Source organism: Oncorhynchus mykiss, chromosome 19 (genome assembly GCF_057628025.1).
Source record: "Oncorhynchus mykiss isolate SJ-2025 chromosome 19, ASM5762802v1, whole genome shotgun sequence".
NCBI classification, from domain to species: domain Eukaryota; kingdom Metazoa; phylum Chordata; class Actinopteri; order Salmoniformes; family Salmonidae; genus Oncorhynchus; species Oncorhynchus mykiss.
The window spans coordinates 30430162-30445457 of NC_143040.1; the positions used below are offsets into that span (position 1 = coordinate 30430162).

Consider the following 15296-nt stretch of genomic DNA (forward strand, 5'->3'; position numbering starts at 1 on the left):
ACGGTGATGCAACTGGTCTGAATGCTCTCGATGGTGCAGCTATAGAACCTTTTGAGGATCTGGGGACCCATGCCAAATCTTTTTCAGTCTCTTGACCTCTACACAGCTGCCTTGGTGTGTTTCGGCCATGAAAGTTAGTAGGTGATGTGGACACCAAGGAACTTGAAACTCTCGACCCGCTCCACTACAGCCCCATCGATGTTAATGGGGGCCTGTTCGGCCCTCCTTTTCCTATAGTCCACCATCAGCTCCTAACATTGTTATAGGCCTCCAATACAGAAACACCACTAGCCAAATTATCAGTTGCTCAGTGTTCAGTTGAATTAAAGGGCAACTGCACCCTCCAAAAAAATAGGTTTTTATAGATTATTATATTATAGATCCAAAAATGGTCTCCTGATATGGTTTAAGCATTGTTGTGGACTTAGAACAATTTTTGTTATATAAAAAAAATAAAAAGTGTGATTTTGAGAGTGAAAACCTAGAAAAAACTACAGTGCCTTTAAAACGTATTCACACTCCTTGACCTTTTACACATTTTTCTGTGTTACAGCTTGAATTTAAAATGGATTCAATTGATATTGTGTTACACAGGCCTACGCACAATACCCCATAATGTCAAAGTGAAATTATGTTTTTAGAAATTTGTACAAATGAATACAAAATGAAAAGCTGAAATACCTAAATAAGTTCAGGACTAAAAATTTGCTGAACAAGTCACATAATATTATCTGTAAGGTCCCTCAGTCGAGCAGTGAATTTCAAACACAGATTCAACTGCAAAGACCAGGGAGGTTTTCCAATGCCTTTCAAAGAGATCACCTAATGGTAGATGGGTAAAAATAAAAAAAGACACTGAATATCCCTTTGAAGAGGTTAGTGATGTCTGAATGGGATGTTGTTCTGTCTCTTTGGCCTTTCCAGTGGGAGTGTTGTGGAGCCTTTGGGGCAGATGACTGGAACTTGAACATCTACTTCAACTGCACTGATTCCAACCCAAGTCGCGAGAAGTGCGGAGTGCCCTTTTCATGCTGCACCAAAGACCCGGCAGTACGTGTTCTCTCACCACTCTCACTTCACTGAACTATACCCAGTATCCTCTGAAGTACAGACCGCTTTTATTGGAGTTGATCAGTCAGTACATCACTAGTGCAAAAAAACTAATTTGGAGGAGTTATCAAAATGCTCCATTCTAATGTCCAGCCACCAGCGTATTGCATTAGTCCATACCAATACACTTGAAATAGTAAAGTGGCCTGCAAACACACTTAGCAGAGTCTGTAGCTTAAAGCTCAATACCTTCCTAGTTGTTTCTCTGTGACTAGTCAGAAGCCATGTCGTAATCTCTCTCTGTCAAAAGCACTGGCTAGATGGCAGTGTTCCTATTTTAGCTCAAATCCCTTTTTTAAGGGGCTAACGTTTCACAGTTACTAACTTCACATCACCATAAATCATACTCATACAACACACACAAGGAGGGACACAACTAGCCTGTGCCGCACAGAATTCACTCATAGTACAGCCAAACGGCATACAAATAGGCTACATAACCCTAGCTGAGCCTTATTTGAAGATGTTTATGATGAAATCTCTTTTTTTTTTTGCATGCAACAAGACCAGATGGCATGTAGCTTCAAATTACAGTTCTTTGCCTACATGCACATACAAAATATAAGTCCTTGACATTGACATTATCCATGATATTTAAAAAATAACTAATGGTTTGGCTCACTATACAGGTCAATATACATATGCCTATATCAAGCTCATTAATAACCCCCGTTTTAAACCATCCTCTCACTTAGCAGGCCCTGCATCCATTTCTATCTACTGTTTGCAAACTTGTCGCAGGTTTGGTATTGAGTCAGTTAGGCGAATGCTGTGAATATACTGTTTATAAATATCCTCTCTTTCGTATTGTAGGAGGATGTCATTAACACCCAGTGTGGCTACGACATTCGAGCTAAAGCGGTGAGTTGAATCGTTCTTATTGCAGAAAATGTTATTTAAGATTCCTGGAAATGCTGTGAAGTACTTTGTCAAAGAGTCTGCACCAATATTCTAATTTGAAAGTTGCTGTTATTTGTGTTGAGCTGACACACTGAGGCCAGTGCAATGCCTTAGTATTAGAGGGGAAAACGTTGTTCAGAGACCTGCTGTCTTGACTCTTAGATCAAAAGGAATAATATTACATGTGTTCATTTCTAAATGAACTTATTTAAACTCACAGACAATTAGTAAACTGTTCCTTCTCTCTTAATGTGACCTGACCTCGACACCCTTCCTCACTAATCCACACCTATTCACCCTTATCAGTGCCTGCGAACATATGATCGTCTTCCCTGCACTCAGTACATTCCAAGCTTAATTGCCTCTACCATATACATTCCTCCTACAGATAACCATTAACTTCTAGTGTAGACCCTCTAGACCATAGCACTCAATATTTCAATTGGATACCTGATAATTAACACTATTCCGAGTTTAGGAGTCAGAATCCATCACGTGGAAAGGGGGGACTTTATACTAGAATAGCACTCCTACTCTGAGACACTTGATACAAACAGACCCAGAATCCATCATTATGGCAGCCTGTTCACTTGGAAGCAAGCTTCCAGAGTTTTTTCCACAGCATGGGGATGGGCTGTTACATCAAAAGGCAGTCCTCAAAATAAAACAGTGGAATTGCGAAATAGGAATTGTGGAAAACTGTTTCCCATTAGGGGAGGCAGTTAGCCTAATGGTTAGAGCGTTGTGCCAGTAACCGAAAGGTTGCTGGATCGATCCCCAGAGCTGACAAGGTACAAATGCCTTGTTCTATCTCTGAACAAGGCAGTTGTTCCCCGGTAGGCCACTGTTCCCCGGTAGGCTGTCATTGTAAATAAGAATTTGTTCTTAAACTGACTTTCCTAGTTGAATGAAGGTTCAATTTCAACAAAAAAAAATGTCATTGGCAGGTTGGTTGAGCTAGATGAGGTCATTCTTACTGCACCCCACCCAAGTCTAAGTCACAACACTGGTCTCACAGTCCATCACCACTCTCCCAGCCCCCATTTGACAACAGCTGGTTCCCTCAGTACTATGGGTTGCCTGGAATTACTCATGATGGAGAAATGTGCTTTTGGCCAAGTACCATGGGAGAGGGTAATGTAAGGAAGGGGTGTATTTATTTTCCAAGCATTACCCTCAAACTGAGAAAAGCATAATGTAGAAGCTGTTTTGACAAGATTCAGTTCAGGGAAATTAGAGGTATTTCAACAAAAGGACACAGGGAACTACAGGATGTTAATGGAATGGCCATTTGGTGAGAGAGTGAGCTCCAAAAGTATTGGGACAGTGACAAATGTTTTGTTGTTTTGGCTCTGTACTCCAGCACTTTGGATTTGAAATGATACAAAGAAAACTAGGTTAAAGTGCATACTGTCAGCTTTAATTTTAGGGGGACCAAGAGTATTGTGACTAGGGCTGTTACCGTGACTGTATTACCGCTACACCGGCGGTCACGAGTCAAATTCCACGTGAACGTTTGTGTCACAGTAATTAGGCTTCTCCAAGCTCGGATGCTGTTGATGGTCTTCAGTAGCCTACCAAACTTGCAAACTACCTGGTACTCAGCACTATATTGTCCCTCTAATCACTCTGACATCAATGCAAATATGATCGAAAAGCTAATCAAACACTTCATGAGATCGCAACATTTCTATAGGTTATGCAATTAATTGCGTGAGAAAACGTGATGGCCTCTTGAAAAGAGCAGGATCCCATCAGCTTTCTATAAGCTATGCCTACTATATTTATTTCTCAACTTTTCTAATACACCTGCAAGCAATGCAGGTGTAGATGCACGGTGGCTAGGAAAAACTCCCTAGGAAGGAACCTAGAGGAGCCAGGCTATGAGGGGTGGCCAGTCCTCTTCTGGCTGTGGCGATTATAACAGAACATGGCCAAGATGTTCAAATGTTCATAAATGACCAGCATGGTCAATAATAGTAATCACAGTGGTTGTCGAGGGTGCAACAGGTCAGCACGGCCAGGTGGACTGAGGACAGCAAGGAGTCATCATGCCAAGTAGTCCTGAGGCATGGTTCTAGGGCTCAGGTCCTCCGAGAGAGAAAAAGAAAGAGAGAGCATACTTAAATTCACACAGGACACTGGATAAGACAGGAGAAATACTCCAGATATAACAGACTAACCCTAACCCCCCGACACATAAACTACTGCAGCATAAATACTGGAGGCTGAGACAGGAGGGGTCAGGAGACACTGTGGCCCCATCCGATGATACCCCAGGACAGGGCCAAACAGGCAGGATATAACCCCACCCACTTTTCCAAAGCACAGCCCCCACACCACTAGAGGGATATCTTCAACCACCAACTTACCATCCTGAGACAAGGCCGAGTATATCCCACAAAGATCTCCGCCACAGCACAACCTAAGGGGGGGGGGGGGGGGGGGGGGGGGGGGCGCCAATCCAGACAGGAAGACCATGTCAGTGACTCAACCCACTCAAGTGACTCAGCCCCTGGGGGTTAGAGGCAGAGAATCACAGTGGAGAGAGGGGAACCGGCCAGGCAGGGTGGTTCGTTGCTCCAGTGCCTTTCCGTTCACCTTCACACTCCTGGGCCATACTACACTCAATCATAGGACCTACTGAAGAGATGAGTCTTCAATAAAGACTTAAAGGTTGAGACCGAGTCTGCATCTCTCACATGGGTAGGCAGACCATTCCATAAATATGTAGCTCTTTTGGAGAAAGCCCTGCCTCCAGCTGTTTGCTTAGAAATTCTAAGGACAATTAGGAGGCCTGCGTCTTGTGACCGTAGCATACGTGTAGGTATGTAAAGCAAGACAAAATCGGAAAGATAGGTAGGAGCAAGCCCATGTAATGCTTTGTAGGTTAGCAGTCAAACCTTGAAATCAGCCCTTGCCTTAACAGGAAGCCAGTATAGGGAGGCTAGCACTGGAGTAATATGATCAAATTCTTTGGTTCTAGTCAGGATTCTAGCAGCCGTATTTAGCACTAACTGAAGTTTATTTAGTGCTTTATCCAGATGGCCGGAGTAGAGCCATTGCAGAAGTCTAACCTAGAAATGACAAAAGCATGGATACATTTTTCTGCATCATTTTTGGACAGAAAATGTCAGATTTTTGCAATGTTACGTAGATGGAAAAAAGCTGTCCTTGAAACAGTCTTGATATGTTCGTCAAAAGAGAGATCAGGGTCCAGAGTAATGCCGAGATCCTTCACAGTTTTATTTGAGACGACTGTACAACCATCGAGATTAATTGTCAGAAGATCTCTTTGTTTATTGGGACCTAGAACAAGCATCTCTTTTTTGTCCGAGTTTAAAGGTAGCAAGTTTGCAGCCATCCACTTCCTTATGTCTGAAACACAGGCTGTCAGTGAGGGCAATTTTGGGGATTCACCATGTTTCATAGAAATGTACAGCTGTGTCATCCGCATAGCAGTGAAAGTTAACATGATGTTTCCGAATGCCATCACCAAGAGGTAAAATATATAGTGAACAATAGTGGTCCTAAAACGGAACCTTGAGGAACACCGAAATGTACAGTTGATTTGTCAGAGGACAAACCATCCACAGAGACCAACTGATATGTTTCCGACAGATAAGATCCTGACAGGCCAGAACTTGTCCGTGTTGACCAATTTGGTTTTCCAATCTCTCCAAAAGAATGTGGTGATCGATGGTATCAAAAGCAGCACTAAGGTCTAGGAGCACGAGGACAGATGCAGAGCCTCGGTCTGACACGATTTAAAAGGTATATTACCACCTTCACAAGTGCAGTCTCAGAGCTACGATGGGGTCTAAAACCAGACTGAAGCATTTTGTATACATTGTTTGTCTTCAGGAAGGCAGTGAGTTGCTGTGCAACAACTTTTTCTAAAATGTTTGCGAGGAATGGGAGATTTGATATAGGCCGATAGTTTTTTATATTTTCTGGGTCAAGGTTTGGCTTTTTCAAGAGAGGCTTTATTACTGCCACTTTTAGTGAGTTTGGTACACAGCCGGTGGATAGAGAGCCCTTTATTATGTTCAACATAGGAGGGCCAAGCACAGGAAGCAGCTCTTTCAGTGGTTTAGTTGGAATAGGAGGGCCAAGCACAGGAAGCAGCTCTTTCAGTGGTTTAGTTGGAATAGGAGGGCCAGCACAGGAAGCAGCTCTTTCAGTAGTTTAGTTGGAATAGGGTCCAGTAAGCAGCTTGAAGTTTTAGAGGCCATGATTATTTTCATCATTGTGTCACGAGATATAGTACTAAAACACTTGAGTGTCTCCCTTGATCCTCGGTCCTGGCAGAGTTGTGCAGACTCAGGACAACTGAGCTTTGGAGGAATACTCAGATTTAAAGAGGAGTCCGTAATTTGCTTTCTAATGATCGTGATCCTTTTTCTCAAAGAAGTTCATTAATTTATTACTGCTGAAGTGAAAGCCATCCTCTCTTGGGGAATACTGCTTTTTAGTTAGCTTTGCAACAGTATCAAAAATACATTTTACATCTTATTTTCCTCAATTAAGTTGGAAAAATAGGATGATTGAGCAGCAGTGAGGGCTCTTTGATACTGCACGGTACTGTCTATTTAAGTGCATAGATTACATATACTTTTGCCCCTGCTTCGAGACATGATAATTGTCCATTCTAAATAAATAAAATTCACACATATACTAAATAATATATGTAAAGACAAGATTAAAACAAGAATAGTCTGATGGTTGACCATATTAGCCTGTGAATTATATATTTGCTGCCGGAAAATTCGAGACATAATCAAGGGCTTGTCAAATTGTGAATGAGAGACTGATGAAGTGTGTACAGCCTGCACAAAAAAAAACAAAGCAGAGCTCATGCCTTTCATGCACCATAAAAATACACTTTTATAATATAAGCATTACATGCATAATCGCATTTGCAGTCACTTTTGATAATGGTATTTTCCCGCTCATGGAACATTTGTGCTTATAGCCTGCTGCATTGTGCACATTGCTGAGCTTTGAATGTGAAGAAATATTCTAATAGTTTATCAACATTTGAAGCTAAATGTTCTGTTCTGTTGCTTCAGCATCATTACTTAAAGTTTTTTTGATGCTAGTGGTTGTATTAATTTGGGATCTATCACATCCCACAACTGTTCCAGACGATGTTTGAAATATTTATTTCTCGCACAGAATAGGTCAACTTTTGTTCTATGGGGGATAGTAGATTGACATAGGCTAGTGCTTTTGCTGTTCGTTCGGCCTACTTCTCTTGTTGACTGACAAAATGTAAATGTGGACAGTTCTTCCAGTATCTTCAATTTGCGCCTCGGAATCAGATAAGGACAGTTGCGTCCCCGACGTGTCTGTCTTCACTTGTAGCCATGTGAGTGAGCGGTGCTTCCTAAAATTGATTCAGCTGCGGGATCGGGGCACCACCAGTACAGAGCTTGCTCAGGAATGGCAGCAGGCATGCACTCACAGTGAGGCGAAGACTTTTGGAGGATGGCCTGGTGTCAAGAAGAGCAGCAAAGAAGCCACTTCTCTCCAGGAAAAACATCAGGGACAGACTGATATTCTGCAAAAGGTACAGGGATTGGACTGCTGAGGACTGGGGTAAAGTCATTTTCTCTGAGTCCCCTTTCCGATTGTTTGGGGCAAAAGAAGACAGAGAAGACAAGGTGAGCGCTACCATCAGTCATGTGTCATGCCATCAGTAAAGCATCCTGAGACCATTCATGTGTGGGGTTGTGTCACACGAATTTTCAATCCCAATGATAATAACTAACAATCAATAGCTTTGACCAGTCCCCAAGGTTTGTAAGACCATGGGTTTAATAATAATTAGGCAAAGACTCAGCTTATGCAAAAGGTTAGTACAGTTTCACGAGAACGTTCTGAAGTCCATTATACAAAGACATCCATTTTATACCATGCTCCTTACTTCCGCACATACTTCCACACAAACAGTAGATATCCTACGCACATACATACACACGAACAGTAGGTGAGTTGTGTCCTTCTCCAGAGTTCTCACCACTGTGTATCATTACCCAGCCGACAGTTCCATTCCCCCGAGATTAGAGAAACCTTGAGAAGTACTCCATGTCCTATCATGCATTTCTCAGAGTTCTAGCCAGGTCGGGTCAAACACAGTTGAAATTGTTCTCTGTATTTTCTTAGGCACACACTGTCTCGCCTATACTTCGAAATGGTAAGTCTTAACTTGTCCTATGCACACACAATCATAACAATTATAGTCTTATGATTCCATTACATTTCACTCCATTATACAGTGACAGGGTGGAATACTTTCTCATTACCTTAACATTACCTTTAACATATAAGTAATTGTCATTATCTTACCATTACCTTAAACATATAAATCATATGAATTTCTCTTATATCAGGTTGCTTCTTAGCCAAGGGAGTGGGCTCACTCACAATTTTGCCTAAGAACACAGCCATGAATAAAGAATGGAACCAACGCATCCTCCGAGAGCAACTTCTCCCAACCATCCAGGAACAGTTTGGTGACGAACAATGCCTTTTCCAGCATGATGGAGCACCTTGCCATAAGGCAAAAGTGGCTCGGGGAACAAAACATCGATATTTTGGGTCCATGGCCAGGAAACTCCCCAGACCTTAACCCCATTGAGAACTTGTGGTCAATCCTCAAGAGGCGGGTTGTCACGATCGTCGTAGTGAGGAGACCAAAGCGCAGTGTGGTGTGAATACAGACTTTTAATGTTAGACGAATGAACACGAAGAACACTAAACAAACAAACAAAATAATAAGACGACCGTGACCGCTATCACTACTGTATGCAAACATGCAACATCACATAGACAATAACCCACCAACCACAATACAAAACAGGCTGCCTAAATATGGTTCCCAATCAGAGACAACGACAAACACCTGAACCTGATTGAGAACCATATCAGGCCAAAACACATAGAAACAGACTAACTAGACATGCAACATAGAATGCCCACTCATATCACACCCTGATCAAACAAAACATAGAAACAATCAACGCAAATAATGGTCAGTGTGACACAGGTGGACAAACAAAAACCCACAAATTCTGATAAACTCCAAGCATTGATTATGCAAGAATGGGCTGCCATCAGTCAGGGTGTGGCCCAGAAGTTAATTGACAGCATGCCAGGGTGGATTGCAGAAGTCTTGAAAAAGATGGGTCAACACTGCAAATATTGACTCTTTGCATCATCTTCATGTAATTGTCAATAAATACCTTTGACACTTATGAAATGCTTGTAATTATACTTCAGTATTCCATAGTAACGCTTGACAAAAATATCTAAAGACACTGAAGCAGCAAACTTTGTGGAAATGAATATTTGTGTCATTCTCAAAACTTGGCCACGACTGTACAGCCTGTGCAAAAAACAAAAGAGAGCTCATGCCTTTCAAATCATCATTGGAGTCGCATCATGCAGCCTTAGAATGTTTCTTTAGACCTGTCTAAAATAAATAATGGATTTATTGTGATGGTGTAGGCTATATTACATGGATTAATTAGACTTTTAAAAAAAGTGTAGATGTTCCTCTGGTCTGCATCAGTGGCTTGTAGGCTATGTGTGGATTCCAGTAGATACTTAATGTGTTCGTTAATTAACGGTCAATTACCGTGAGACAGACAGTTATTTACTTGACAATCACCTGCAGCCAAGCTGTAATTGTGACATGTTTAAAGTAGTCAAAGTGTAATATTTGGTCCCCTATGATTCAGAACAACAAAAAATGTGTCACTGTCCTAATACCTTTGGAGCTCACTGTATATGGCATGCAGGTCAGGGTGAAGTTGCCCCTACACGCTGATCTTTGGTCTGTTTTGCGTTCAGGATTGGGGGAGGGGAAGCTGATCCTAGATCTATACCTAGGAGAAACTTCACCCCTTAGTGCCCCGCGAAAACACTTGAGGTGACTCATATGGTGGCTAACAAAAGCTGACCTTTAACATCTAGGCTACTGAAGCGTGATTAACCTGGTGTACAGTTCACATAATAATATAACGATACTAGAAAGTAGCTGTGCCATTTAGCAGACCCAGTTATCCAAAGCGACTTCTAGTATAGTAACTGTTTTTTATATATATATGTAACCCCAGCAGGAATCTAACCCACGACCGTGGTGGTGGTAGCGCCATTCTCTAACCAACTGAGCTACACTTGATGACAGAGTAAACACCAATTCAATTATAGACTGTAAGAGAAAAGGGTTAGCATTAAAGGTCATTGTTTTGTGTCGTCTCTGCTGTGTTAGGTCTCGGAGCAGAGGACCTTTATCTACATCAAAGGCTGTGTGCCTCAGTTTGAGAAGTGGCTTCAAGACAACCTGACAGTGGTGGCGGGGATCTTCATAGGAATCGCTTTACTACAGGTTGGGAACACTTGTCTGATGCATAAGCCCCAAATACACCGGTGTATGAACCCTGGTTTTACCTGGGTCTCCTTTCATTGCATTTGGGTCACAACTGTCTGTCTTCACCATAATCCAAAATATAAGGGACGGAATTCAATCTGAAACTGCGTTATGGGGCACGTGACATATTAAGATCATTTCCAATTGAGACGACATCTGCCATGTTTACTTTGAATGCGATCTTCATGTATGTGGTAACATTGGCTTTAAAAGGCACATTGTCGACAGCGAAAAAGGGTTCTACATGGGATAAATCGACCCCAAGGTTGAATCCCCTCCAAGGTTTCATTATTCCATTGTTTACAAACAAGAATAATGTGAACAAACGACATAGAGTTGAAGTCGGAAGTTTACATACACCTTAGCCAAATACATTTAAACTCAGTTTTTCACAATTCCTGACATTTTATCCTTGTAGAAATTCCCTGTCTTAGGTCAGTTAGGATCACCTCTTTATTTTAAGAATGTGAAATGTCCGAATAATAGTAGAGTGATTTAGTTCAGCTTTTATTTATTTCGTCACATTCCCAGTGGGTCAAAGGTTTACATACACTCGATTAGTAGCAAATTGTTTAACTTGGGTTAAACGTTTCGGGTAGCCTTCCACAAGCTTCCCACAATAATTTGGGTGAATTTTGGCCCATTCCTCCTGACAGAGCTGGTGTAACTGAGTCAGGTTTGTAGGCCTCCTTGCTCGCACACGCTTTTTCAGTTTAGCTCACAAGTGTTCTATAGGATTGAGGTCAGGGCTTTGTGATGGCCACTCCAATACCTTGACTTTGTTGTCCTTAAGCCATTTTGCCACAACTTTGGAAGTATACTTGGGGTCGTTGTCCATTTGGAAGACCCATTTGCGACCAAGCTTTATCTTCCTGGCTGATGTCTTGAAATGTTGCTTCAATTTATCCACATAATTTTCCATCTTCATGATGCCATCTATTTTGTGAAGTGCACCAGTCCCTCCTGCAGCAAAGCACCCCCACAACATGTTGCTGCCACCCCCGTGCTTCACAGTTGGGATGGTGTTCTTCGCCTTGCAAGCATCCCGCTTTTTCCTCCAAACATATCGATGGTCATTATGGCCAAACAGTTCTATTTTTGTTTCATTAGACCAGAACATCAGATCAGGACATTTCTCCAAAAAGTATGATCTTTGTCCCCATGTGCAGTTGCAAACCATAGTCTGGCTTTTTTATGGCAGTTTTAGAGCAGTGGCTTCTTCCTTGCTGAGTGGCCTTTCAGGTTATGTTGATATAGGACTCGTTTTACTGTGGATATAGATACTTTTGTACCGGTTTCCTCCAGCATCTTCAAAAGGCTCTTTGCTGTTGTTCTTGGATTGGTGAGAAAAGTGCAAATCAAAGTACGTTCATCTCTAGGAGACAGAACGCGTCTCCTTCCTGAGCGGTGTGGCAGCTGCGTTGTTCCATGGTGTTTATACTTGCGTTCTATTGTTTGTACAGATGAACGTGGTACCTTCAGACGTTTGGACATTGCTACCAAGGATGAACCAGACTTGTGGAGTTCCACAATTTTTTTTCTGAGGTCTTGACTGATTTATTTAGATTTTTTCCGATGATGTCATGCAAAGAGGCACTGAGTTTGAAGGTAGGCCTTGAAATACTGTCACGATTGTCGTAAGGAACGGACCAAAATGCAGCGTGGTATGTGTTCATGATGAAGTTTTTAATTAAAGAATGCACTGAACACTGAATACAAACTATACAAAACAATAACCGAATAACGACCGTGAAGTTATAATGAGAACTGTGCTGACACAAGCAACTAACATAGACAATCACCCACAAACAAACAGTGAAACCCAGGCTACCTAAGTATAATTCTCAATCAGAGACAACTAATGACACCTGCCTCTGATTGAGAACCATACTAGGCCGAAATCCCAAAATCATAGAAATCCCAAAATCATAGAAAAACAAACATAGACTGCCCACCCCAACTCACGCCCTGACCATACTAAATAACGACAAAACAAAGGAAATAAAGGGCAGAACGTGACAAATACATCCACAGGTAAACCTCCAATTGACTCAAATTATGTCAATTAGCCTATTAGAAGCTTCTAAAGCCATTACATAATTTTCTGGAATTTTCCAAGCTGTTTAAAGGCACAGTCAACTTTGTGTATTTAAACTGGAATTGTGATATAGTGAAATAATCTGTCTGTAAACAATTGTTGGAAAAATGACTTGTGTCATGCACAAAGTAGATGTCCTAACCGACTTGACAAAACTATAGTTTGTTTACGAGAAATTTGTGGAGTGGTTGAAAAACAAGTTTTAATGACTCCCAACATAAGTGTATGTAAACTTCCGACTTCAATTGTTTTTTGGTTGAAATTATCATGTAGATGTATTCGACTGTCAAACCTTGCATTTAGAGTCCTGTCTATGAATTTGAGAGGGGTTATATTTCCCGAGCCCCATCCCTCAGATGTATAACCAAACAAATAGCAGGCACCCCCCTTTGTTGTAATTTTTCTAATCCCAGAATGTAGCTTTAAGGGGCTGTACTTTCAACATTATGTTTCTTCTGACTTGTCGTCGGAATGGAATGTACTTGAAATAGCCAGGTTTTCTTCATTATTTGAGAGTGGTGTCAATGCTCAATTTCTTAAGATGTCTTGAAACATTGTTTATCTGCTTTTTGTGTTCATAGCTGGCTATGCTGGTGAATGTGGTTGTGAACTTTACTTGCTACTAAATGATGACTTAGGTTATTGTCTGAGAATAGAATGTAGACATTAAACAAACTGTATTGCTGATCATAAAACTGACCATGAAACACTGAAATCAACTAGATCTATCACCACAGTAGCCGTTCAAAAGTAGAGATGTCCCGCCTGATCTTTGTGCCCTTTTTCAGATTTTTGGGATCTGTTTAGCACAGAATCTAGTGAGCGACATTGAAGTAGTGAGAGAGAGCTGGTAAGAACCACAATTGATCATTGAAAAAAAACCTGTATTTTTTTACCTCCATGTAGTAAAGGAAAACTCTTTTACAACCCAAAAACTACTTTTTGGCATTTGTTTCAATCAAGTTTTCAAGATATGTAACTTTCAAAATACAGAAATCTGGTCCCTATGATGATGCATTTTGAATCATATGATGCTGCAGAGTTCTGTATTTTGAAAGTTACATATTTTGGGGTGGAGTTTTCCTTTAAACAAACAAAAAAATGGTGGTTTCAGTATAATATATTTATGCCACCTGGTGGTCATAACTGATACTACAGGATGAACTACTGTTGATGTTTTGTTGACTGCATAGAGATTATCTATTGAAAAAAAACATTTTAAATATAAACCCAAGGTTTGGTGAGTGCTCTTTTAATTTATTTTCACTTCCCCCCGTCACACATCAGTTTGTTTACCTGAAACATCTCAAGCAAACTAAAGGTTGTAACGAAGGTAAGCCCCTTTATTCTTGTTCTACAATCGTTCTAGACTCCGGAATCTTTTTAATCTCATCTATTAAAGACAAATATGTCTGGAGAACCAATAAAACTATAGTGAATAAATAAAGGTGAAATAGTCCTCCCCGCTACCGTTGTATTCTCTTGATTTGGGTCTTAGTTTAGTGTCCTTAAGACATTATATTTGATCATGCTCAGATTAACTACCATACTTTGACCCACATCTTTCATCCATATGTGACATTTCAATGAAATATTGATTTGATTTCGTATCTCCCATGCAGATCTCTTCAGTTTTGCCACCTTCTAAAGGGAGAAGATCAGGACACTTGGGAAATGTACAAAACGAAGAGTCTCGCTGCTTCCTTTATGCTCTGTATATAATACTTTTGTAAGAGTTAATTTTTTATATACATATGGCTTTGAAGGGTCGTGTACAAAGCCACATGTATGTATATATGGGAGCCAAACATATGTGTCGATATGGCTCTGGTCATGTACAGTATAGAGCTGAGGTGGTTCTGGAAATGCACTGCATGCCTATTCATAGGGCATTGGTTCTCCTACCTGTATTCTTTAATGTTATGATGTCTGATGTATTGTACATTATACATCAGATTACCAGTAAGGAGTGAATTGGCTGGGTAGCACTTCGTACACTGTTATAAAGTAACAGTAACATGTATTGTAATGTCATGCCATACTGTGTGAAGTGTCAGTTTCTAAAGAGAATTTGTGTTGCTAATACCAGCCTATTGACTAGCAATAACCATGAACTAACTCTATTTCAGACACAAGTGTTGCATTTCATTGTCATGTTCAATTTATACCAATACCATTCCATATACTCCATTCCAGCCATTATTATGAGCTGTATATTTTGCAAATGCTGAGTGATTTTTTGGGGGACTGCATGTAGGTCTGTACTTTTCACTGCGCCATCTCACAACTCAAAAACAAACATTTCCCCTGTGCCATAGGTGTGATCATGATGTTCTGTACTTTCATTTCATATGTGTTTGAAATTATGTAAATAACTGGATAGTAAGAAGTTTTAAATATGTCAAAATAAATGTATGCTGCTTTGTTTTAGTGGGTCTGAGAGGTGATTCATTCATGTATTTGTGTAAAAGGTAACATGTTTGTTGACCATGAACCACCGCCCAATTCATAATTATTATTCTTTTTTCTTCTTCTGGCAATGTAAGAAGGGCCTGGACGTCTGCCTATAAGACTGTCAAATGGCATGTTAGGCTAGTATTAAGAGGCTAACAGATTGATTCAGCCTACTGTTGTGCTGCTTTGAAACTTTATTTGAACAAGATCTGTCAAACCGTGTCATCTCAGATATCATTAGCCGTTTCCTGCTAAATGTCTCCACCTGCAGGTGAAAACGGCAAAAAGTTCTATCCA

At 40.8% G+C, this 15296-nt stretch overlaps 1 protein-coding gene across 8 annotated transcripts in view; it reads left to right on the forward strand.

The window, feature by feature from the left end:
• The window catches only part of LOC110497504 (tetraspanin-5), a 36338-nt gene extending 21363 nt beyond the window's left edge, over nt 1-14975 (forward strand). For 3 of the 8 annotated variants that reach the window (XR_016488880.1, XR_016488882.1, XR_016488883.1), the window contains 7 exons: nt 925-1050; nt 1924-1971; nt 8179-8209; nt 8406-10405; nt 13334-13395; nt 13833-13878; nt 14168-14975. Coding sequence is in view for 5 of the 8 variants with exons in the window: in XM_021573638.3 (XP_021429313.1) it covers nt 925-1050; nt 1924-1971; nt 10289-10405; nt 13334-13395; nt 13833-13845 (366 nt within the window). In the remaining 3 variants the exon portion in view is untranslated. Of the gene's footprint in view, nt 1-924; nt 1051-1923; nt 1972-8178; nt 8210-8405; nt 10406-13333; nt 13400-13832; nt 13879-14167 lie in introns of those variants that run through there. The other 5 variants (XM_021573638.3, XM_021573639.3, XM_090210769.1 and 2 more) reach the window with 2 other exon arrangements.
• The last annotated feature ends 321 nt before the right edge of the window (nt 14976-15296 follow it).